At 37.6% G+C, this 24,652-nt stretch overlaps 1 protein-coding gene across 2 annotated transcripts in view; it reads left to right on the top strand.

Annotated features, from left to right (window-relative positions):
* ZNF451 (zinc finger protein 451) overlaps positions 1-24,652 on the top strand; it is an 89,155-nt gene that overhangs the window by 10,212 nt on the left and 54,291 nt on the right. Inside the window, exon 4 of one of the 2 annotated variants that reach the window (XM_028097555.2) lies at positions 24,074-24,199. In XM_028097555.2, coding sequence (XP_027953356.1) covers positions 24,074-24,199 — 126 coding nt within the window. Of the gene's footprint in view, positions 1-898; positions 11,104-24,073; positions 24,200-24,652 lie in introns of those variants that run through there. The other variant, XM_028097556.2, reaches the window with a different exon arrangement.

The raw sequence follows: 24,652 nt of genomic DNA, 5'->3' as shown, positions 1-24,652 counted from the left end.
CAAACTAGCTGAGCCCTTGGTAGCAATCTTGTCTTTCATTTGTTTTAGCCCAAATTTCTATACTGGGTTATTTTCTTGATGGGTTGAGAACTCCTGGCTCTTGTTCAAGGTGGCCAGAAGACTTCTTTCTCTATGATACAGGGGATTGAGACTTGGACTTGGAATCAGTATACATAGGTTTTAGTCTGAGCTTTACTCCTTATTAATTCTGTGACTTTGGATAAATTAAGAAGCCTTTAATCTTAGTTTTTTTATCAAATAAGAGTAATACCTACCTCACAGGGTTGTTGTGAGGACAAAATGAGGTACAAAATACATAATGTAAGCTCTTTGGAAACTACAAACAATAAAGTAGGACTATGCAACTGGAAAGTTTTGTTATTCATGGAGACTGAACAGGAGAAAATTTTAAAGGGGCTTAAAAGTGACTCTGCAGCGGGGACTTTTAGAAATATTTTTTGTTCTCAGTGGAACTTTTCTCAAGTTCTCTGTACCATTTTTAGCTTCTACTTGTTGACTTACATACACTGAATGGGATTTTTTTAAAAAGATTGTTAATCACCAGTAGTCTCACCACCTCTTCGTATCCTAGCATGGGACCAAGCAGCAGGCCAGGATGGCAGCACTTGAACTGGGCTTGTTTTCACTCTCTTTTTTCATAGACAGAGTGCCACAGTAATGGCCATAGTTGGTATTGGGTTTTTGGGTAGTGAAGCTTGTGGATTTGACTTCTGTGATCCCTTTGCTGATCTGTAGTGGATTGCATCTTTCATTGTTGTTATAATAATTTAAAAAATTGAGTTCTACTTACTGGACATGCATCTCTGCACTTGAAAGTTAACATATTAAAAGCATTTTTTTTTCTTCCTTGGTTTTCTTGTTCATGTGGATAACCCAGAGAATGCCTGAGTCTAAGGTGCCATCCTCTGAGAATCATCGCCCAGAAATGTGCTCTAGCTGCAGTGTTCCTCTTCCCATTGGAGACAGCAGCTCCTCCTCTGGGAGTTGCACCAGCAGTCCACAAAGGATAGTTTCTCAACCTTCTTCTGTTGAGAACCCATTGGAGAACCAGAAAAATGATCAAAATAATTCAGATATTAAGATCTCTGAGACAGAGACACTTAAACCATCACAAAATTATCAGACTCTGCCTTCATCTCCAGTTCTGGTCCCCCAAGAATCTTTGGCCTCTTCAGAGGTCAAGGAGGATTTACCGGTAGAGTCTTCTTCAGCTTCACAGCATGGACAGGATGCCATCCTTTATCTTCAGACACAAGTGGCTGAGATGTCCCGAGTGATCCGTGATCTGCAGTCTAGGAGCTGTTTTAGATTTCATCATTCTAGGCCAAGTGAGAACTCCTCAGTGCCATGGGATATCTCCACCTCCAAGGATGAAAATTTATCCACAGTTGATGAAGAAGCTGACTGCAAATCCCCCTCAGCTGATGACAAAGGGCAGCCAACTGACCCCAGTCAGTCTAGTTTCACAGGTCTTTTGAAAAGAATGGAACAGAGAGGTGTTATAAAGAGAGTAACGTTACAGTCTGAAGCAGAATCATGTGAAGGGAAGCCTGATTATGTGACCTCTAAGAAACGTTTGGTTCCTCCATTGCATCCTCTTCTGAGAATTGCCACCACTGAGGTTTTTAAAGACCCTGCTGATTGCCATCCTTCTTCCTTCATGGGGCACAGGGTATATCCTGTGGCCAAGGATACCTCTCCTTTCCAACCAAATCCACCAGCTGAGGGCCCTATTGTAGAAGCATTAGAGCACAGCAAAAGAGGAAGCACAACATCTCCTCTAGATTCTACCTCAAAAGAAATGGAGGTCATGGGTTGTAGATTCTACCATGCTGCTTCCATTGCAGCCCGAGCTGCTAGCTACATGGCCTATATGACTCAATATCAGCGTAAACTCTGGGAAGATATGGAGGATCTGGTTCATGACCCAGAGTTTGATCGTGGAAAAGCAAGATGTATAATATCTGATGGTATGGATGCAGGCCTTTGGCAGCTTTGTACTACTAGGGACATAATGGATTCTGTAGTCAGAGTTATGGCAATGGCAATAGACTACAGAAGACAAGCCTGGCTCCGACTTACATCTCTCACTAAGAAAACCCAGGAGAAGATCTCACACTTGCCCTTTGATGGTACTTCCCTCTTTGGCCAAGATGTGAATGCTGTTGTTGCAGAAGAAAACAGTATTAAAGAAAATGACTATAGAGACCACAACAAATACTATAACCAACATCGATACTTTTATAGTCATGATCAGAAAGCACATTATCACAATAGAGGATATTCCAAAGGAGATTGGTACAAACCTCGAAACCACCCCTATAGATACAGAAAAAAGGGAGAATCCCCAGAACGCCATGGGTACAAGAATTAATAGCCTGTTCGCGTTCAGCAGCATAGTCATCCAAGATCCTATTTTACTTGCTATTCCCCACTCAAACAGGATCTACAGGTAGGAGTTCACCTCAGAAACTGATGCATGTCTGGAATTATCACAGCTAACATTTAAATTCTAGACTTTTCAAATGAAGTACATAATAAAGAGACTCATGTTTTATTGGCCAAGTGAGCAGTAGAGACTTTCATCTAAGTAGGGTTGGACAAAGGTTTACCCATTATTTCTGGTCCAGAATAAGTTCAGAGGAGGGTACTCAGGAATCTGAATCCTCTTGTGATTAAAGAAAAATAAAAAGATTTGTTCCTCAGGAAAATCTTACTGGTAAACTGAGGACTAGCTGATTTGGGGTCTGGAAATAACCTATTAGATCTTTGTTTACTAATACCAGAGGCAGATCCTTCGTTTTTAGGTCATCAATGCTTCCTTGTTCAGGCGTCAGCTTGTCAGATCTTCACAAAATGACAAGTCTTGTACTCTGTTTATGTCAGGATGATCAACTTATCAAGAGTCCATTCTACTCTCAAGCTCTCTCAGACTTCAGAATCAACCATGAAGCTGTATGTCAAGAACTGGAATACAAATAAAATTTTGCCAAATCCAGTTTGCTTCCAGTGGGATGGCTAGATGTTACAGGTCTACTGTGGACACCAGCTGGAAAAAGACTTTCCTACCTGTAACATCTCTAGAAATTTTCACAGTAACTATCTTTATCGAGACTGATGGCTACCGTGTCATTACCACTCAGAGCTACATGTGAGAGAATTCTTTTGTTATCATCACGCCTAAGTCTCCGTCCTATCAAGCTCTCAGATATAAAGAAGCTGTGAGACCCAGTCATGGTGTTCTCTCAGGATATTCTGGGCCTTTCACCAAGATGACCTCCTTAAACAAACCTACCTTCTAAACAGTTAACTTTTTTGAGCTTGATAATTCATCACTCTAAACACAAAAAAGATATGTACATTAGTGCCCTGGATGTAAAGGATGTTATATCATCCAGGCATGCAAATCTGAACTCTACAAGAGAATTCCAAACATGCCTGACAATCTGGTCCTCTTATTGAAATAAAGAAAGAGGGATGCCATCAAACTAAATGATACTGAGAATTCTTAAGTGTTAAGAGTATTACTGTGGATACCATAAAGAGAACATCTCACACAGCTCTGTTTCTGGATATCTATGTAAATGATATCCATTAGAGATTTCTTAAAAGTCTGAAATCGAGACTTCAACAACATGTTCTTGGTTTACTGGTCCCTTAATCTAGTCAGACTCTTATCACGAGAGACGACGTATGTTTTTGCTCCCAGTTGGTTGCATTAATAGTTCTTCACAATTCTGGAACTGGCAGCAGATACCTCAATTGTATATCCCACAGTATCTTTTTAATCTCAAGGCAGTGGCTGTACAGTATACCAGCCCTTAGATCCTCGTTTTCGCAGCATGACTTCAAAAATGGAGAAAGTGTCAAGTTTGAGGGGTCTGAATACATCACCTAGTATTATTTGCTTGGCAGCCAAAAAAAAGTTTTTTTATCAATAGACTTAAAATTTTGTAACTTGATTTGTCAAACATCTTCATTTATTTCATCTGCTTGATCAAAATATTTTGGGTCTACTGTTAGTGGAATATAACACTGTTTTAGGGTTCATGTGGTTTCTGTTTCTTGCCATAGTTCTTGCACAGTGGTGATTGACATTTTCCCTAGTGCCCCACTTTTTGATGGTTGAAGCTCATTCCCCCTCCATTGTAACTATCTTCACCCTTTACTACTATTCTTCCTCTCCCTATTTGTGCTAGAGGTTGAAGACGCAAACATCCCTACTTAGAAGAAGCTATTTTATTTTGCAGATAATTTCAGAGTACTCTATTGGTCCTATTTTTAGATTAAGCCTAAACAACAGGCTTGATAAAGGAAATCGTCTTGCAAGCAAATTTGGTCAAGTCATATCTAGAGTTAGCATATACCTTTATTTTTGTATATTTTCCACAGTGTTTCACTTCTGCCTTTTTTAGGTCCATGTCAGTGATGTAGAAACTCTCTCAAATTAAACTCTAGAAGAGCATTGATTAACTACCTTAACAAGGGCCTAAAAAAAATCATAGATTTTTATAGTTTACAATATATATCACATCAATCAAGCAGTCTCATGTGCCCTTGACATGGCACTGTAGGTTTTTTATGAAAGGAATAGTCACAGGTGAACTTACTGGAGAGAGGAGACCTTGGCACTAGTCTATGTGGCTGCACAGTTGTTCCCAATTAGGCAAGGCTACTTCAGTCTGTTCCCACTTTCCCATTTCTCCCCTTTCTTTCCCTGAATTAGATACTGGGTTACAAATGTGATGATTTTTGAGGTACTCTTATTTTCCAAAATCTAAACCAAAATAAATGATGCGTGAAGATGTGATTCTCTGAAACTGCTATGGCATTTCCACTTAACATGCTCCTTTTCAATTTTTTGTTTTGAATTGTGGTCAGAAAAAACAACAAAATTCACCACCTTAACCATTTTTTAAGTGCACAGTTCACTAGTGTTTGCTGTATTTATATTGTGTAGCTCCTCCTTAAATATTTATAAAACGGCATTGCTATTCTCTTCCTCTTGTGTTATTTATGTTGCTCAGTATTAAAGTAACATTGCTTTACCACTCTCTGACTGATAAGCGCAAACGTCTCCAGAAAATTTTCCTAGAAGTGGAAAGGTATTGCGGAATCATCGAATTGTTGATCAAGTAGATAACTTCTGAAAGGGATTTGTTAGTTGAGTGGGGACTGTCTCAGAATGCAGTAGAATGGGAACAGCTTTTAGCTATGGATGAGTTGGTCTCTTGATTGCAGAAGAAACAGTATCCTTAATCTGTTTGTTTTAAAATCTTTCTCTGGCATACTTGGATGATGATGGTGTTATAAAATACAAGGGGGACTTGGTCTGAGGAGACAACCCCTAAAGCATATGGAATTCAAAATTGGATACTAAGTTTTCATACTGTGCCTGCCACAGGATGCTCCATTAGGTAAACCTTGGATGTTTAAATATCTCTAGATTTTCTAGGAAGCTTTGGGATAATTGCAAATTTAATGATTTGGTATTCTCACTGGGGATGCGTCTAATGATCCTTTTTCTTCAAAATGTTATTTCTCCACCAGACATAAAATGTATGTGAAGACAATATGATTTCTTGCAGTTATTGTGTACAGAGAAACTGTTTCCATTGTTATATGAAGTGCCTTTTTAAATTTCACCCTGTTGTTTAAAACTTAACATTTTGATGTCATGCATATGTTGCTGGTGATATTTATGTGAGTTCTGTACAGTGACTTTTTTTAATCTTGTAGTTTATTCATCATCTGTACAATTGCACTAAATGTACTCTCCTTCTGAATGTTAATTTGTTTTCTCTATAGCACTGTTAATCCATTTCAGAAGGTTGTAGAGTATGCCCCTCCCCCTTTATTTAAATAACTTCAGAGTAGTTCTTGTTCTTTTTAGTTATTAGTGATTGGCTCAGTTTCCTGAGCATTAAGGCAGCTTTGTTTTCTATCTGCACGTTCTCGATTTTCGGATTGAGTCATTTGTCTCATTAACTAACCTTGTTCTAAGCCATGGTAACGCAACTTATATTTGATAAGTGGATGTGTTTACTTGGTAAGAAGAAACAAGAGTATTAGGAAAAGCAGTAAATTTGCTGACACTTTATCCTTTCTTTTTAGACCAGTGTGACAGTTTCCTTATCAGTGTAATTGCATTTAAACTTTTTTTTTTAACTGCGTGGCAGCTTCTTTATAATTCCATTTATTTACTTAGCCCTCAAAATAACATTTTGAGGGGAACATAAACTCTTTCAGGATACTTGGATACTATTTAGTATATTACATTAGTACTATACTAACAATTTACTGAATGATACCTAAGTGACCTGATTGATAATGTCCTTAAGGGCCCAATACATCAGGATAACCTCTCAGGTACTAAATGAGGAGGTTGGAATAGACACAATCCAGAATCCCTTCTAGTTATAAAATTGGATACAGAGTTAAATGACATGGATGAGCAGAGTTAAATGCCACATTCACTATTCTTGAGGATATAATTTGGTGGGATTCTGATGAAGGTTAGAAATCATGGACTAGAACTTTGTAGAAATAGTTTAAAGATTGCAATAACTGAAAACTTTTTTTTTTAACGTGAGGCATATTTTGCCCCAGACTTGCACTGTTTTAGGTTTCCTTGTCTTTTGAAATTTACCATTCTTAATGTTAGTGGCTAGTCCAATAATTGATTGTGATATCTTTGTGCATCTTATGCATGTCATTCAGTTGGCCAGGTCCATTCTATATAGTTTCCATTTGTGGATACAGAAACCAATCAATTCTTCCGTTTTTCACTTAAGAAAATACACAGGCGGAAGTTTTATTTAACTGATGATCACTGTTGAATGCAAATCTTTTAGTTATTTTTCCAGAAATAACGAGTTTTGTAAGCCATTAAAATATTCTTTTGTGGAATTTCCCTTCCTGGATGAATGATAATATTGTTTTGTTAAATTTTTTTTCTCTTGTTGATTAGTGGGATAATATTTTTGTACTACTTTGTGTTTTTGTTTGCTTGACTTTATAGTAATGAAAACTTTTTATAGTAGTGTTTGGTACCATTGAGATTTCTTATTACTGGAAATTATATGTTTGCTTCCAGTGGGGTATATCTGGAAGTGATCACAGTCCAACCGTGTCCTTTTGATGTTATTGTTTCATTCTTTATATTGATCTTTTCTTCCCCTTTGTGTAATACCTTTCTAGAAGGATGTCTGATCGTCCCTTAATCTCTTTGATGTAGATTATATTTTTCATTCTACCAGTAAATACTAGCCAGGATTTGATGTGGCTTTGTATTTGTGTACTTAAATACAATGCCTTCAGCATTATTGTAAGAGATTTTCTAGTTTTCTCTTTTGTCCTTTTTTAAAAAAGCAGCCAGTCCAGTTTCTGGAACTATTACTTCCTGGCTATTGAACTTCAATCAGTTTTTAATGCCTTCTTATTTAATGGTAGTCTTATTTTTCTCATTTTGCATAGTTTTCACACAAATGTATTACTACATATGATTTATCGTTAATTGCAACTTATAAAAATTCTAAGCCCATCACCATGAAGTTCTAGAACAGCTCTGACATAAACTGTATCTTAAAACTAACCAGTTTTCTCTAGGTCTTAAGGGCTTTACCTATTTTATTGAGATAACTATTTCAAATGATCTCTTGGATTTTCTAATGCCTTGTCAAGAATTCAGCAAGAATTCTCAGTTGTCTGTACTTTCTTTTAGGACTTTGGAGATCTCTCAAGTTGTATTGAGTTTTCTAATATTCCTAAGTCTATTCCTTGGTAGCAGTGAAAGTAAATGGTTTATATCTAGTTGTATTTTAAACTCTTCTTTGATCATAAATGCTTCCAGTGTTATTAATGAGTTCTGTTAGTAGTCTCTTTATAAGACCTATTTTCATGTGCTATTTTTTCCCATCAACTGTCTATCATATGCCTTCTCTTTTCTGTCATTGCCCATAAGAGTAGGTCTATCACATCATTCGGTTTTGAGGGCTACAGTTAGACCTCTTGTCAACTCCCACTTTTATCTGTGATGGCTATGTTTCACACTACTTAGTGTGCATTTAGTACTAATATCCTATAATAACTATCATGTTTGTGGTCCCTTTATCTGTACCACTTTCAATTACTAGGGCAACATGATTTGGGTGATTGGGGGGAGCATTTTCCAAGTCACTAAACAGTCTCAAATTTTCAGTTCCATTTTTTTGAACATATTTAATTACATTAAACATCCTTCTGGGTGTGCAGCCCTTCCTTTCTGCCTTGGTTCAAGTATAGTCAGTGTTTAATCAGCCTCACTTAGATTCTTAGCAAGAGTTGCATGCAGGTTGGTCTTTGTCTAATGGCTTTTAACAACTCCTGTTTACTTTTAGCAAAAATACCTTTTGAGATCTTGGAAGCACCTTGATAGCCTTGGGCCTAACGGTTGTCTTCCTGCCCAGGAAGCAAGTAGAGGAGAGAATTTTCATCTATAGAGCTCATATTTACTGCACTGTGTGCCAAAAGTTACAAGGCATTCTTGAGGAAGAAATTCACCCTTATTTTGCAGATGAGGAAATGAAACATCATTAAACACGTTGCTCAAGTGGTGGAGCCTAGCTTTTGAATATTGACTCTATTCCTCCACAGTCTCAGTTTAGCATTGTACTAGGCTGCCTCTTTGTATTTTCAAGGCTCAACTCAAGTCTTAACTTCTCTGATAAGCTAATTTGACCTTTTTTCTTCTTCCCTAAATTTTGTGTTTATGGCTTTACTCCCATCCCTTCGTACCTGATGTCTTCTATTATCTAATTCCTGGTCATTTCACTTGTCAGATCAGAAATTTTCCCATTGAGATTTCACTGTGTGGGACTAAGATTGTCTTGTATGGTCATTGGCTTGTTTCACATATTCCATTCATTTTCTGCACTGATCATTTTAGTCAAGGGTCTTTTTTGCTTTTTTTTTTCTTCTGCCTAAAAAAGTTTAACAAAAAGTTAAACCGTTTTGTTTCAGATACACAAAGTTTGTTTTTTGGGGGTTTTTTTCTGGCATCTTTAGGATATTGGCTAGAAAGGAAGGTGGAATGGTGCAAAGCACATGGCATTTAAATTCTAAGACCTTGATCTGAGTATTAGTAAGTCACTTATTTTCTGAGCTTCAGTTTTCCTACTCTCAAATGAGGTAATGCCAGGAAGTACTTTGAAATTTCAAAAGCCCAGTATAGATTTCTTTCATAGGTGTGCTGTTTCTACACACGTAGATATAACTGTGGGATGGTATTGGATATAAATACAGATACATTTTAAGATGTATATTTAATAGCATGTAATTGTTCATGTCATCAGATTATGTTCCCCTTGTTTACAGTTTTTAAGGCTCAACCATTAAGCTGTATTACAAGCCCATCAATGGACTAAGTCATTGAAAGGCATATTTAAAGTAAAATAGTCTCTTAAGTGCAGGCTAAGAAATGCTCATTATAAACAATAAGGAAATAAAGAGAATGTAGAAGGAAGAGCTAGGTTATGTAGGTATGTGTATATGATTTTTGATGGATGCTGTTTTGTTACTTTGTGTCTGTGTTGGCAACAATCTTCTATCATAGTTTTCAATACCTTTGTGCAGGCAGACACTGAGGAAGGTCTGGGGGAACCTGGAGTTAATAAGAGATGGTATATTCTCTTAAGAGAAAGAAATAACACAATGTAAATTGTCCTGTTTAGAGGCATGCCTGCAGTGAAGTTGAACAAAAGAGGGCTATCTAGAGGGATCAAAGAAGCATTTTTTACTTAGCAAATACTTAAGCTGAGGTCTGCAACATGATTGGAGAAGAGATAGTTGGACCAGTGGAGAATCAGGAGCCAGGCATTGAGATGAAATAGGGCATGCAAAGGCGTGTGGAACATTGCGTCTGGTTTCAGAATTGTGAGGAACAGCCTTTATGGGGGACAGTTGGTGAAGATTAAGTTGAAGAAAGGATAAATTACCCATGAAAATGTATTGGTTCCTATCTATTCAAAGTGTACCAAGTTTGTGTGGCTCTCTGTAAGGTTATAGAAGTCGTCTGTCTAGAGTTTGCTTTGTACCAAAATCCCGTGACCATCTAGAGCAATTCTTTTTCTTCTCTTAACTGAGACAAAGGAAGGCTTTCAGTCAGTGCACCTCTAGTCCCAGGGACAACTCAAGCAGTGAAAAAGAACTAAGACACTGGTAGAGAACAACTTTGAAGATGAACGGGAGAATGACACTGAAGTGGAATGTGACAGACCATTATGGGTATACAGTTGCATACTTCAGGACCTCCTTTGGCATTCTGTCCTCAGTGTAGCTAAATGTGCCTCATTTCCCTGTACATTGGCTTACAGATAATTTGAGGGTAGACTTGGGGAAAATTAAGGTATTTCTAAAAATGTTGCTTCATTGGGATTGGAGGTGTTGTATTGAAGAAAGACCTGTGAACCTTGTGCCAGTGCTATCTCCAGCAGCACCCAAAACACATTTTGTCAACTTCCTGTTTGTTTTTTCTATGATTTGAGTTTCTTTTCTTGCTTTTGTTGCCACTTTCACCTTTTCTTTTTTCTCTTCATAATTCATCCTTTTTCTTTCTGTGCCAGAGTTACAGCAGTGGCACTCAGGGTTACAGTTATAATTCCCCTTTGCAACTTCAGAGATACTTAAAAATTCTCAACTTCCAAATGTTTTTGTTTTGTTGTGGTTTTGTTTTTGTTTTTTTTTTATGGTCCTGTACTGAAGGAGAATCAAAGTCATTCTTCCTAGGAGGGGATTTTTATAAGTATACTTATAAGATACTGGCAATTTACCCAAAAGACAATACAGGAGGAAGAATCTTATTTAACAGGTTTGGTGGTACTAGCCTTCTTAACTGAGTAAAGTACTTTACAGAACGGGGTATATCTGTATGTATGTTTTTTTAAGTTTGCCATATAAAGCAGATGTTCTGTGTACTTTGTATTTGTAAACAATAACCAGTTGGGGGTGGGAAGATGATTGCTTTGTACAAAAGGGTTGTTTCCTGGTTCCAAAGCTTTGCTGCTGGAGATGGTAAATAAATATTGTACTGCTTCGCTGTGTTTATCCCTTCTGCTCTCTCTGTATTTGAATATAAAATACTTGAGAAAAATTGTTGCTTTTCAAAATGTTATTTTGGGGGGTGGTTTGAGCTGTAAGTTGGGCGGAAGGGGCTTCTGGTAAACAGAACTTCTGGAAATGCAAACTATGGACCACAGCTTTAGGATGGGCAATAATAAGCAGGCTTTTAAATTTGAGTTTGTATGGAATAAAGCAGTTGTTTAAGGAGTTTTATTCAAACCCAAGTGCACTGGTCAGATGGATAGCTATAATTAATGATTTACAAAGTTAATTCATTCCACTTCTGCGGTCGGTTACTCCTTTGAGCTTTCTTTAAACTTGGGATCCCTTCTTTACACAGAAGATAAGGATAATGGCCAGAATAATCATTCTCCATTGGATGCCCCGCTGACTAGTTTGTGTCAGCTGACATTCAGGAAGATACTATAACAACAACAAATAAACCTCTGCCTTGGATTATTCTCTATATCCCCTCTTCCTATCCCTCCCCCCTACCTCCTACAAAATTCATCTTATTACTGGCTTTTCTGTAGCCAGAAAAGTACTTTTGGTGAGTCAGATAGGGAACTGGGTTATTGTGATCACTTCTCTGGATAACTCTTTTTTATAGAGTATTTTCTCCTAGCTTATATCACCCTGTACAGAAGTGAAAGTCCATTTCAAAGGGAAGATCCTTTGACTATATTCATATTTCCATTTAAAAAATAACGTTGTATAATGCCAAATTTGATAGTTACTCAAAAGCTAAAGTGCTTTTTAGAGATTAGCTGTAATTTTAAAATAAAAGTTGCTCATTATAAAAAAGCCTCAAAATGGTATAATGCCACAAACTATTGTAAAATGATAATTTCTTCTGTGAAACCCTGCTTTTTTTCAGTATTGTGCTTCTAGAAATTGCTTAAAGCAGAATTATTCCTTTAATTTTGCATTTCCTTTGACTTGATCTTGGCAAATATTTTTAGAAAAGTGGTTTAGCTAGTTTATGGCAGTTAAAAAGTGACTTAGAAGCTCAACTTTTGGGTGAGCAGATGAAGGGTAAAATTAAAATGAAAAATATGCCTGTATTTAATATTTGAAAAAAATTTTATTAATGAGACCTTAAAAAAGTTTATTAAACAGATTATAGCCCATTTTCTCAGCATTCAATACCAAGCCCAGGTCTTAACTACCACAGGGGAGTTGGCAAGTATATGGCACTTGGCTTCTTAAACCATAATACACTGAAGGATTGAGAGTGAATGGTTCAAGAAACAGGCATTTGTAGATGAATTCCAGAAGAAAGCCCGCCTGTGAAATTCTCGTTCTAGTAAAATTACTTTTGAGACATTATTAGCTTCCATGCGAATAAGTATATTAAACACCGAGTAAATTACCTTGGTCATTGGAAAAGCTAAGAGTCTTTCCAGTCTTATACCCCAAACAGGAAAAGAGGAAGGTCAGGTACAGCAGAATAAGCTAATATTTTTAAGTTTCAATTTTTAATTTGCCTAATTATATTTTTTAATAATTTAAGTACACTTAAAAATACAAATGAGTATGTGTACTTTGCAGTTTAAGCATATATGTATTTAAAGAAAAATACAAAATTTTAAGTATGTTTTAGCTAAATGCTTTTGGTTTAAAATAGTAATGGTGTTTGACATCAAAACTGTGTAAAATACACTTTACCAATAGTCATTAAGGCTGTTGAATGTGACTTGCCTTAGTTATGATTAATATCTCTTTCTGTTAGGTTTGGAAAATAATGTAGCCTAGTCATTGGATTTCTAGAGAGAAAAAGCTAGAGAGGGGAAAAAAAATAGTTTATTAACGGATTATTTTCCTTCTAGGTATAAAATTTCCATCTACCTTTATGAAGGATAAATGTTAAACTTACATTTTTGCAAGGGATTAATTTAAACCAAATCCATTATTCCCAAACAAAAGAGTGAGATCCTCAGTACTTTTTGTCATTATTCCATCTTGTTGGTTAAAAATTGAAATTTTGTTAATTTTATTACATATGCTGATTGTAGAAATACTAGAAAATGAAAATAAAAAAAGAAAAATTCTCCAGACAGAAAAACTGTTAACATTTTGATTTCTAACCTTCTAGATTTTATTTATGTATTTTAATAAAAGACAAGATTATTTTCACTTAAATGTAAGTGAGGGAAAGAAAACATTGAAATATATACAGATTATAGGTTCATTGATTAGTGGTGTTTTGTGCCGTTTTGTCAGTCTGTTGATACTGTATGATTTATTTTACAGTTCACATAGATCAGTTTCACATTAATGTTAAAAATTTTAATAGTTTCCAGGAAATATTTGTTAGCTCCTTAAACTTGATTAGTAAGTGAAAGTATTAATTACTTTGTTGAAAATTTTGTCTAAATATGGAATTCGCATTGAATGTGACTCCTGATATTTTATGATCAGGATTTTGAGTTCATGATGAGAACCAATTTTAAGTTCAACTGAACTGATTTCAAGTTTGAGGTGTTATTGGTCTGTAGCAAAAAGAAAATTCAGGGTGGTGCAGCTAGTTTTTCATAAGGATAAATTTGTTTACTATGAGACTACTAAGGGAAATTTTAAAGTATTAGCTTGAGGTGTTGTGTCTTACTCTTTAGAAATCATGGTGACCATTGATACTAGTTCCTTAAAAAATGCCCTTACATGGGGCGCCTGGGTGGCTCAGTTGGTTAAGGATCTGTCTTCAGCTGGGGTCATGATCCCAGGGTCCTGGGATCGAGCCCCATGTAGGGCTCCCTGCTCAGTGGGGAGTCTGCTTCTCCCTCTCCCTCTGCCTGCCAGGTCACCTGCTTGTGCTCTCTCTCTGTCAAATAAATAAAATCTTAAAAAAAAAAAAATGCCCTTACTTGACAAAATAAGAGAATCCTGTGTCAGGCTTTCCTTTTCCTTTTGCCCCCAGTTAGGTTGACCCATTGAATCCCATCGTTCCAGATTAGATCCATAGGAAAGCCCTCTTCCTTTCCTTCCCAAGTTATACCTGCTTCTAGACTTGGAATTTTTGCTGTGACTCTACCACACTACATTAAAGCTTAAACATTTTGTCCTCAAGAACAAAAGAATTCTTGCTTACTTTCACCTGTATAGGCATACCTTGGAGATATTACAGGTTTGGTTCCAGACCACAAATACTTTGTTGCTAAAAAATGCTAACCATCATCTGAGTTTTTGGTGAGTCTTAACCTTTTTGCTAGTGGAGGGTCTTGCCTTGATGTTGATGGCTTCTGACTGACCAGGTTGGTGGTTGCTGAAAGTTGGGGTGGCTGTGGCAATTTCTTAATATAAAACAATAGTGAAGTTTGCCACATCGATCAACTCTACTTTTCAGGAATGATTTCTCTAGCATAGTAGTGTTCTACATCCCTTATTGTCACTTCAACAATCTTCAGAGCATCCTCACAAGGAGTAGATTCTATCTCAAGAAACCTCTGCTCATCCATAAGAAACATTTCCTCATCTGTTCAGATTTTATCATGAGCTTTCAGCAATTCAGTCACATCTCAGGCTCTACTTCTAATTCCAGTTCTCTTGCTATTTCTACCACATCTACAGTTACTTCCTCCATGGAAGTCTTGAACCCCTCAAAGTCCTCCATGAGGTTGGAATCAACTTTTTCCAAACTCTGTTAATGTTGATATCTTAACCTCTTCCCATGAATCATGAATGTTCTTAATAGCATCTAGAATGGTAAGTCCTTTCTGGAAGGTTTTAATTTATCTTTGCCCAGATCTTTCAGAGCAATCACTATCTGTGACAACTTACATTCTTACAGAGAAATAATGAGACTTAAATAAGATATATATAATAATATAATAATAAGACTTGAGAATTAAAGTTGTTCCTTGATCCATGGCCTGCAGAATGAATGTTGTGTTAGCAGACATGAAAACAACATTCTCTCATTGTACATCTCCATCAGAGCTCTTGGGTGACCAGTCCATTGTCAATGAGCTGTCAGATTTTGAAGGAATGTTTGTTCTAAGCAGTAGGTCTCAACAGTGGGCTTAAAATACTCAGTGAACCATCATGTAAACAGATGTGCTCTCATCCTGGCCTTATTCCATTTATAGAGCAGAGGCAGAGTAGACTTAGCATAATTCTTAAGGGCCCTAGGATTTTCAGAATGGTCAATGAGCATTGGTTCCAACTTAAAAAAAAATCAGCTGCATTGGCCCCTAACAAGAGAGTCAGCTTGTCCTTGTAAGTTGGTTTTTTTTTTTTTTTAAGATTTTATTTATTTATTTGACAGACACAGCGAGAGAGGAAACACAAGCAGGGGGAGTGGGAGAGGGAGAAGCCGGCTTCCTGCTGAGCAGGGAGTCCGATGTGGGGCTCGATCTCAGGACCCTGGGATCATGACCTGAGCCAAAGGCAGACGCTTAACATCTGAGCCACCCAGGTGCCCCTGTCCTTGTAAGTTTTGAAGCCAGGCATTGACTTCTCTAGCTATGAAAGTCCTAGATAGCATCTCCTTTCCAATAGAAGGCTGTTTCGTCCATATTGAAATTCTGTGGCTTAGTGCAGCCACCTTCATTAATTCTCTTGGCTAGAGCTTCTGGGTAACCTGTAGCTTCTACCTCAGCACCTGCTGCTTCATCTTGCACTTTGATCTTATGAGACGACTTTTCCTAAGCCTCATGAGTCAACTTCTGCTAGCTTCAAACTTGTCTTTTTCCTTACCTCTCTCAGCCTTCACAGAATTGAAGAGTTAGGGCTTTGTTCTGGATTGGGTTTTGGCTTAAGGGAATGTTTGGTTTGATCTATCCAAACCACTAAAATTGTCTTATATCAGCAGTAAGGCTGTTTTGCTTTCTTATCGTTTATGTGTTCACTAGAATAGCACTTGTAATTTCCTTCAAAAACTTTTCCTTTGCATTCACAACTTGACTGTTTGGTGCAAGGGGCCTAGCTCCCAGCCTGTCATGGTTTTCAATATGCTTTTCCCACTAAGCTTAATCATTTCTAGCTTTTAAAGTGATAAATGTGCAACTCTTCCTTTCACCTGAACACTTAGAGGCCATCATCAGGTTGTTGATTACCCTAATTTCAATAATTATATCTCAGGACATAGGGAGGCCTAAGGCAGGGGAGTGAGACAAGGGAATGGCGAGTCAGTGGAGCCGTCAAAACACACACAACGCTTATGCAGTCTTATATGAGTGCAGTTCATGGTACCCGAAAACAATTACAATACTAACATCAAAGATCACAGATCGCTATAACAAATATAATAATGAAAATTGAAATATCTTAATTACCAAAATGTGACACAGGCATGAAGTGAGCAAATGCTGTTGGAAAAATCATGCCAACTGGGCGCCTGGGTGGCTCAGTCGTTAAGCATCTGCCTTCGGCTCAGGTCACGATCCCGGAGTCCTGGGATCCAGTCCCGCATCGGGCTCCCTGCTCGGCAGGAGGCCTGCTTCTCCCTCTCCCACTCCCCCTGCTTGTGTTCCCTCTCTCGCTGTGTCTGTCTCTGTCAAATAAATAAAATCTTTAAAAAAAAAAAAATTGTGCCAACTGACTTGCTGGATGCAGGGTTGCCACAGACCTTCAATTTGTAAAAAACGCTGGATCTGCAAAGTGCAATAAAATGAGGTATGCCTGTACAGGCTTAACTTTCATGGATATGTGCTCAGATTTAACCAGTATTAATCTGACTGCCATTTCTAGGACACAACCCAGAATTGCTTTCTACAACCCGAGTTTTAGATTTAAAAAATGTAAAGAATAGGGGTGTGTGGGTGGCTCAATTGGTTAAGCATCTACCTTCGGCTCAGGTCATGATCTCAGGGTTCTGGGATCCAGCCCCACATTGGGCTCCCTGCTCAGTGGCGAGTCTGCTTCTCCCTCTCCCTCTCTCTCTCTCTACTTGTGCTCCTACTCTCTGTCTCTCTTTCTCTCTCTCAAATAAATAAAATCTTTTTTAAAAAATGTAAAGAATATACTGGAGGATATAAGAAGTCATAATGTCCAAGGTGAGCACAGACAGGATCAGAGGCCCTATTAGCCTGGCTTCTGAAGTTCTGGAACAGCTTTTCCTTCTGTACCCCATGTGACCCTCATTTTGTAACTTTCCAACTCCTGATCATCCACAGATTTTTTTGTGTCAGACTATTATTTTAACCATATTATTTTTTTAATTAAAACTTTTATTTTTTTAAAAATTTTTCATAGTTACTGAATTAGAATTTGCCTTTTAATGTTTTCTGACTTCACAACTTTCTCCTTAATTCTTTGAAGATCCCACACAACTTCCCCAACGGGAGGGGAGAGGTTATGAAAGAAAAACTTATGCAGGGAGTGATCTAAAATAGAGGCAAATAGACTCTCCCCTCCCCAGTATATTTCTTAAGACTTTCCTATCCTTCTCCCCAAAAATAACTGAGTGAATAGCATTTTCTTGCAGCTCATTTGCTATCACTGTGGACTCAATAGTATTCTTTAATAGTATCTAATATGGAAGTTAATACAGGGTGACCACAGCATGTGTTTCAAGAAGAATGACTGAAAATCCTATAGCTGCTAACATTTTATTTTTACCATTCTTACATTGAGAGCCAATTCCATTTCTAGCTTGAGAATTTAGTCTGAAAGTCTGACCTTAGAAAAGTTCTAAGGACCTAAATGCTTATTGATACCACAGGCTTTGGGGAAGATTGGCAAATCTAACCTAAGAACAGTCCTAGAATTTTGTGATTTCACATTAAATTACAGTTCAGTATTTTGACACTAATGGAATAGTGGAAAACTCCCAAACCTGAGACTATGGTGTCCCCTTTTCATCTTAATTTTACAGGAAACATTTAAGACACTTTCATCTAGCCTGAAACGAGTTCACTTTCTGCCCATATTCCTGACAAATAATACTATAGCTTTGGTTCTGCAGTTGAATCAGTAACAAGGTGGCCTGCAGTGAATGTTTCCCCCTTGCCTTCTGATAAGTTAAAATTTGTTTCTGAACATATTGATTCCTTGAATTACCTATTATACTTCTATGCAAAATAAGGCTTTCTGTGACCTAATAGGTAAAATCCCTAGTATGTATTTCAATATCCATGATCTCTGTTTTTCCAATGTGTATATGTTCTCTCAGAACCACAGAAGTATGTAATTTAGTAAGATCTAGAGGCTTCCCCTCATCTTGGATCACTAACAGTGGAAATCCAAGGGATTTGGCTTTCTGGAGAGAGTGAGTGTTCATAAATAACCCATTACTTGTACCTGGCTTTAACCAGCAACCTTGATTCCAAAACCTAAGTTGTGTTGGAAAAATAATCATATGAATATCATCCCCTGCCTCATATAATAATTTTTCCCCATTTTAGGAGAAAACATTTATATTAAGGACTTCATTTTTCTCATAAATGGTAGCGTTTCAATGTTGAAGCTCATTCTTTCTCTAGCTCTGCCATTCATTCCTTTTTATCTGCTCCTAGTAAATTGTCTTTCTCATTACATGCTTTCCATATAGGTAGCCAGAGGATTTTTGTTCTGTTTTGTTTTCGTTTTTGTTTTTAAGAAGAAAATAGAAACTTTCCCCATGGAGGAAGAAGAGAGGGAAACCAAACTCAATTTTAAATGTCTTTTTGAATTCAGTATCAGAGCTGTTAGGTCTTTTGAGCCCTTCAGAGTCATGAAAGATGATAAATAGATCAGAATTAGTTGGGAATCACAGAAGTAATCTTTTTTATTAACATAACCAGATAGTTAATTAAAAGATAACATAGGCTACTGATAGCTAAATATGAGGAAAATAATTTTAGCAAACGGTAATACCAACAGGTTTTGCTTTTTGACCGCCAAAGAGTAATGTTCTAGGGCCAGAGATTAATTTTAGAATGAGGATGAAATTTAAACAAATGTTTTAATATTGATTAAAGGGCTGAATAATTTATCTTCCAAGTCTGTGAGTATAGTTTGAAGGGAATAAAGTTCTTATCTAAGGGGCGGCTGGGTGGCTCAGTCGGTTAAGCTTCTGCCTTTAGCTCAGGTCATGGTCCCAGGGTCCTGGGATCCAGCCCCACATCGAGGTCCCTGCTCAGCAGGGAGTCTGCTTCTCCCTCTGCTGTTACACCCGTGCTCACTTGCTCTCTCCCTCTCTCTCTCTAACCAATAAAATCTTCAAAAAAAAAAAGTTCATAGTTAAATTTTGTGACAAATGGATTACTAAAAATTTTTCCCTTTGGATATATAATCTCTGTGTTTCAAACTTTAGTTTTCATTTAGTTTTGTGTCCAGAGTATATTTGTAATTTATAACGTAAAGCAGAGAATCATTAATTGTGTTTTAAAGGAAACTTTAAGAAGAGTAAATATTATGTAAAGTCTTCCTGAATGAGTATAACTTCAGAAGTATTTCAGGGGTGCCTGGGTGGCCCAGTCATGCTCAGGTCATGATCCCAGAGTTCTGGGATCGAGCCCCGCGTTGGGCTCTCTGCTCGGCAGGGAGTCAGCTTCCTCTCCCACTCCCCCTGCTTGTGTTCCCTCTCTCACTGTGTCTCTCTCTGTCAAATAAATAATATATTAAAAAAAAGAATATATTTCAGAATGGTTGTTTTGTGGTGGCCTAGGAAAAAGTAAAATGATAGTGGAACCATAAATTCAAAAGTAGCTCTTCCTGGATTAGGATTACTTTAGTTAATCCAAAACATGGCCGCCTTTCTATCCTCAGAATATTGTGATCCATCAACATATTTTTATAGGTAAACCCTAATTTATACCTTTGTCTACTTCATGCGTTATTATGACCAAGCATGACTTTTGCTAGAGTTTAAAACCTAAAAAATGGGGACGCCTGGGTGACTCAGTCGTTAGGCATCTGCCTTCGGCTCAGGTCATGATCCTAGGGTCCTGGGATCAAGCCCCGCATCTGGCTCCCTGCTCAATGGGAAACCTGCTTCTCCCTCTCCCACTCCTCCTGCTTGTGTTCCCTCTCTCGCTGTGTCTGTCAATTAAATAAATAAAATCTTTTAATAAAAAAAACAAAACCTAAAAAATGTATCTGTGTCAGGAAAAATAACATACTCTAGGCCCATGTTTAAATATTATTAACTTCCTTAAATTAAAAGATTCTTTTAGGATCTACTCTAAATTTTCTTCTCGGGGTGCCTGGGTGGCTCAGTCGTTAAGCGTCTGCCTTCGGCTCAGGTCATGATCCCAGGGTCCTGGGACCGAGCCCCGCATCGGGCTCCCTGCTCAGCGGGAAGCCTGCTTCTCCCTCTCCCACTCCCCCTGCTTGTGTTCCGTCTCTCGGTCTCTCTCTGTCAAATAAATAAAATCTTTTAAAAAATAAATAAATTTTCTTCTCAAGGTAGCATCAATGTTTGAAATAGATAATATTTTTGTCTTCCCAAAGAGTACGTTTAATTTGCTTTTAAGACAGGTAAATGCGCCTTTACTAAAGGATTGGAGCTCAGATAAATAGCTTTTTGTGACTCATTTCTAGTAAGCTGCATTGTCCTGTGACTTGTAAAAGAATATTTTGAAGTTAGGAGAATGTCATCTATTACCTGGTACAAGGGTGTAGGCTGACCAAGTAGTCAGAAAGTGAGTTGGAACTACTTGCACCCAGAGTAATTCTGTGAGTATTTCTTACTGCAAAGATGTAGCCTCATACTGAAAATGCCATTTTGGCCTTTTTATATATATACTCACTTCTGTGTAACTTTTGTGTAGTTGGAAAATCATACCTGTTGTTTGACATGGATGATGCATTTCTGTCCCACTGTAGATAAAATTTGGGTTGTACATACATGACTGATTTGCCTAAAGAGTGTATTTTAGGTAGTAACCCAGTCTTTCTAGTTGAAAAAGATTTTAATAGACTATTGTTTAGAGAAGTTTTAGGTTTACATTAAAACTGAGAGGAAGGTACAGAGATTTCCAATATATCTCCTGCCCCTACACACGCATAGCTTCCTTCCTTATCAACATCCCCCAACGTAATGTTTGTTTTAATCATTGAACCTACAGTGATACATCATTATCACCCTAAGGGCTCACTGTTGATGTGTTGTACATTATGTGGGTTTGGACAAATTTATGACGATTTTTTTTTAAGATTTATTTATTTGACAGCGCACAAGTAGGCAGGGCGGCAGGCAGAGGGAGAAGCAGGCTCCCTGCTGAGCAGGGAGCCTGATACGGGGCTCCATCCCAGGACCCTGGAGTCATGACCTGAGTCGAAGGCATATGCTTAACCAACTGAGCCACCCAGGCACCCAAGGTATCCACCTTTATAGTGGATATAAATCATACAGAATAATTTTACTGCACTAAAAATCCTCTGTACTCTGCCACTCATCCCTTCCTCCCCCCAACCCTGGGCAACCACTGATCTTTTTTACTGTAACCATAGTTTTGCCTTTTCCAGAATGTCATATAGTTGGAATCGTGCAGTATGTGGACTTTTCAGATCGACTTCTTTCATTTAGTAATATGTATTTAAGTTTCCTCCATGTCTTTTCATAGCTTGATGGCTCATTTAGGTGGTGGTGGGGGGGAGAAGGGCAGAGGGAGAGAGAATCTTAAGCAGGCTCCACGCCCAGCATGGAGCCCAAGGCTGGGCTGGATCTCACAATCGTGAGATTATGACCTGAGCCAGAATTAGGAGTCGGACGCTTAACCAACTGAGCCACCCAGGTGCCCCTTGATGGCTCATTTCTTTTTAGCACTGAATAATATTCCATCATCTGGATATACCACAGTTTATCCATTCATCTACTAAAAAACATCTTGGTTGCTTCCAAGTTTTGGCCATTATGAATAAAGCTACTATAAATATCTAATTACATAGGTTATTTCACCCCTAACTACTGTTTATTTGATTGTTGTTTTCTTAGAAAGATCATGTCATCTGTGAACAGAGAGGGTTTTATTTCTTCCTTGATTTGCGTTTTGGTGTCTGACATTTATTGGGGGAAATTCTCAGCCATTATTGCTTCAAATATCCTGTTACTTTCTCTCTTTCTCCTGGTATTTTCATTATGCATATGTAACATTTTTTTGTAACAGTTCCTAGATATTCTATTTTGTGTTTTTTCAATCCTTTTGTTTTTCAGTTTTGGAAGTTTCTGTTGACATATCCTCAAGCACAGAGATTGTTTTTTCAGCAATGTGCAGTCTACTGATGGGGCTATCAAAGACATTCTTAATTTCTGTTACAGTGTTTTTGATCTCTAACATTTCTTTTTGGTTCTTTCTTATATTTCTATCTCTCTTATATTACACATCTGTTCTTTCATGTTGTCTGCTTTTTCCATTAGAGCCCTTAGCATGTTAATCAGTTGTTTTGAATTCCTGATCTGATCATTCCAACATCCCTGTCATGTCTGCCTTTCTATGCTTGCTCTGACTCTTTAAACTGTGTTTTTCTGCCTTTTAGTATTCCTTGTATGTTTTGGTTGAAAGGTAGACATGATGTATTAGGTAAAAAGGGCTGTGGTAAATGGGCCTTTACAAAGTAGTGGTAAGTACAGGGAAGTGGTAGCACTCTGTAGTCCTGTGATTAAGCCTCAGTCTTGTTGAGCTTATGCCCCTGGACTGTGACCTTCAGCACTGATTCTCAGTCCCTTCTTTTAAGCGGGAAGGATGGCTAGAGTGGCCTGGAATTGTGTATTTCCATTCTCCCAGGTTAGTTAGGCTCCAATAAAATTCCTACAACCAGGATATGTTCTGGTAAAATAGTTTTTGTTGAGGGCATGTCTTGTTAAGAAGAACAGAATGCTCTGGCATATTTAAAAATGCTTACTTTTCCTCTCCCCCGGCTGGAAGCAGTGTGAGGGGATTTTTCTCCAGTTTTTACTGTGAGAACCTGGTGTAGAACTCCAGGAGATAAACTCACAGAAGTGTGAGGGCTCTCCGTGACTGGGTCATCTTGTGGTTTTTAACTCTTAGACTTATCCCATTGAGTGTCCAGCAACTCATCAGTTATAGTTCAGGTTTTTCCTCAATACTGGTTTCTGCTGAGGTTTCCACTCTTGGGTTTCTGCTCCATTAACTTGTGATCCTCTGTCTCTGCCCCTCTGTCTCTCTTTTTTGGAGCACCGGTTTACACTGTAACCTCACTTTTCTGGTCTAAGAAAGAGATCTAAGAAGAGCTGTTGACTTCTTGGTTTGTTCAGCTTTTTACTTGTCAGGATGGAATAGATAGATGCTGGACCAGAAACTGGAAGTTAGATCTATTTCTTTTTTTCTTTTTTCTTTTTTTTTAAGATTTTATTTATTTATTCATGAGAGACAGAGAGAGAGAGAGAAGCAGAGGGAGAAGCAGGGTCCCAGGGAGCAGGGAGCCTGATGCGGGACTCGATCCCAGGACCCTGGGATCACGACCTGAGCCGAAGGCAGACGCTTAACTGTCTGAGCCACCCAGGCGCCCAGATCTATTTCTTTAAATCATTTTCTCTTAAATAAATACTGTTCTGGCATTACTGAAAAACCAGAACCAAGGATGTTTGTATGTTAGACCTTTTTCGGGGGGACTAATGGCTTAATGGTATTACCTTATAGACTCAGAGCAAAGCAACACCAAACCCTTCAGTATCCAGATGATTATAAAGTAAATAAAGATGGTAAATTGTCTTAGCAGTTAGTGTATCTAACATTTTGAAAACCACAGATGCTGGTGGAAAATTGGCTGACCTACAAAATACCACATAAAGCATAAAATACATAAGACACCTTCTTAGAAATTTGCTAATGATAAAAATAAATGGTTCCTGGCGCACCTGGCTGGCTTAATCGGAAGAGCATGTGACTCTTGATCTCAGGATCCTGATTTTGAGCCCCACGTTGGGGGTAGAGGTTACTTAAATAAGTAAACTTAAAAAAAAAAAAAGGTAAATGGTTCTTTAGCATAATAACTCGTTAGTAAATGAAATCATTATCCCAAAACTAATTTTGTTATTTAAAATAAATGAACATTGTTTTTTCAATTATAGGATAATGTTAAGCATAAAGACTATATTGACCATCAGAAGGATAAAGTTGCTTTAACTCTGGCTCGTCTAGCCCGCCATGTTGAAGTGGAGAAACAGCAGAAGGAAGAAAAGAATAGAGCATTCAGGGTATGTGGCTATTTTAATTGGTGTTTTACCAAATCATGGAATTGTTTATAATAAAACAGTAACAGAAATTTGTTATCAAAAAATGTATACTTGAATCCAAGTTCAGCATGGACTCTAGATAGCTCATCACTTTAGTACTTCATGATAGCTTTCTATATCTCTGTCTTTAGTTTGTTAGATTCTGATCATATATATATATAGGAGAAAAACTAGAATTGAGTGGACTTTATTTTGGGGAATTAAAAATCATGGGATTTCTTTATAGCAGGTGAACAGTTACGGGTTTCTGGTTTCTATATCACAAGAGTGAAAAAGAGTTTATTGGTGCTTTTGTAGACATAAGGTGTTAAAAGGTTATTTTCTACTAAATAGAATCAGACCACTTTCTCAAACTTCAGCATGCCCCTTCATATTAAATCTGTTACTAAAAGGAAGAAATTTTAATCAGGTTTG

Source organism: Eumetopias jubatus, unplaced genomic scaffold, assembly GCF_037043125.1.
Source record: "Eumetopias jubatus isolate StellerSeaLion01/CBP00866 unplaced genomic scaffold, mEumJub1_p1.0 scaffold_6, whole genome shotgun sequence".
Taxonomy (NCBI): Eukaryota; Metazoa; Chordata; class Mammalia; order Carnivora; family Otariidae; genus Eumetopias; species Eumetopias jubatus.
Note: the sequence above shows the minus strand (reverse complement) of the source record. Positions and strands in the feature narration are given on the sequence as shown.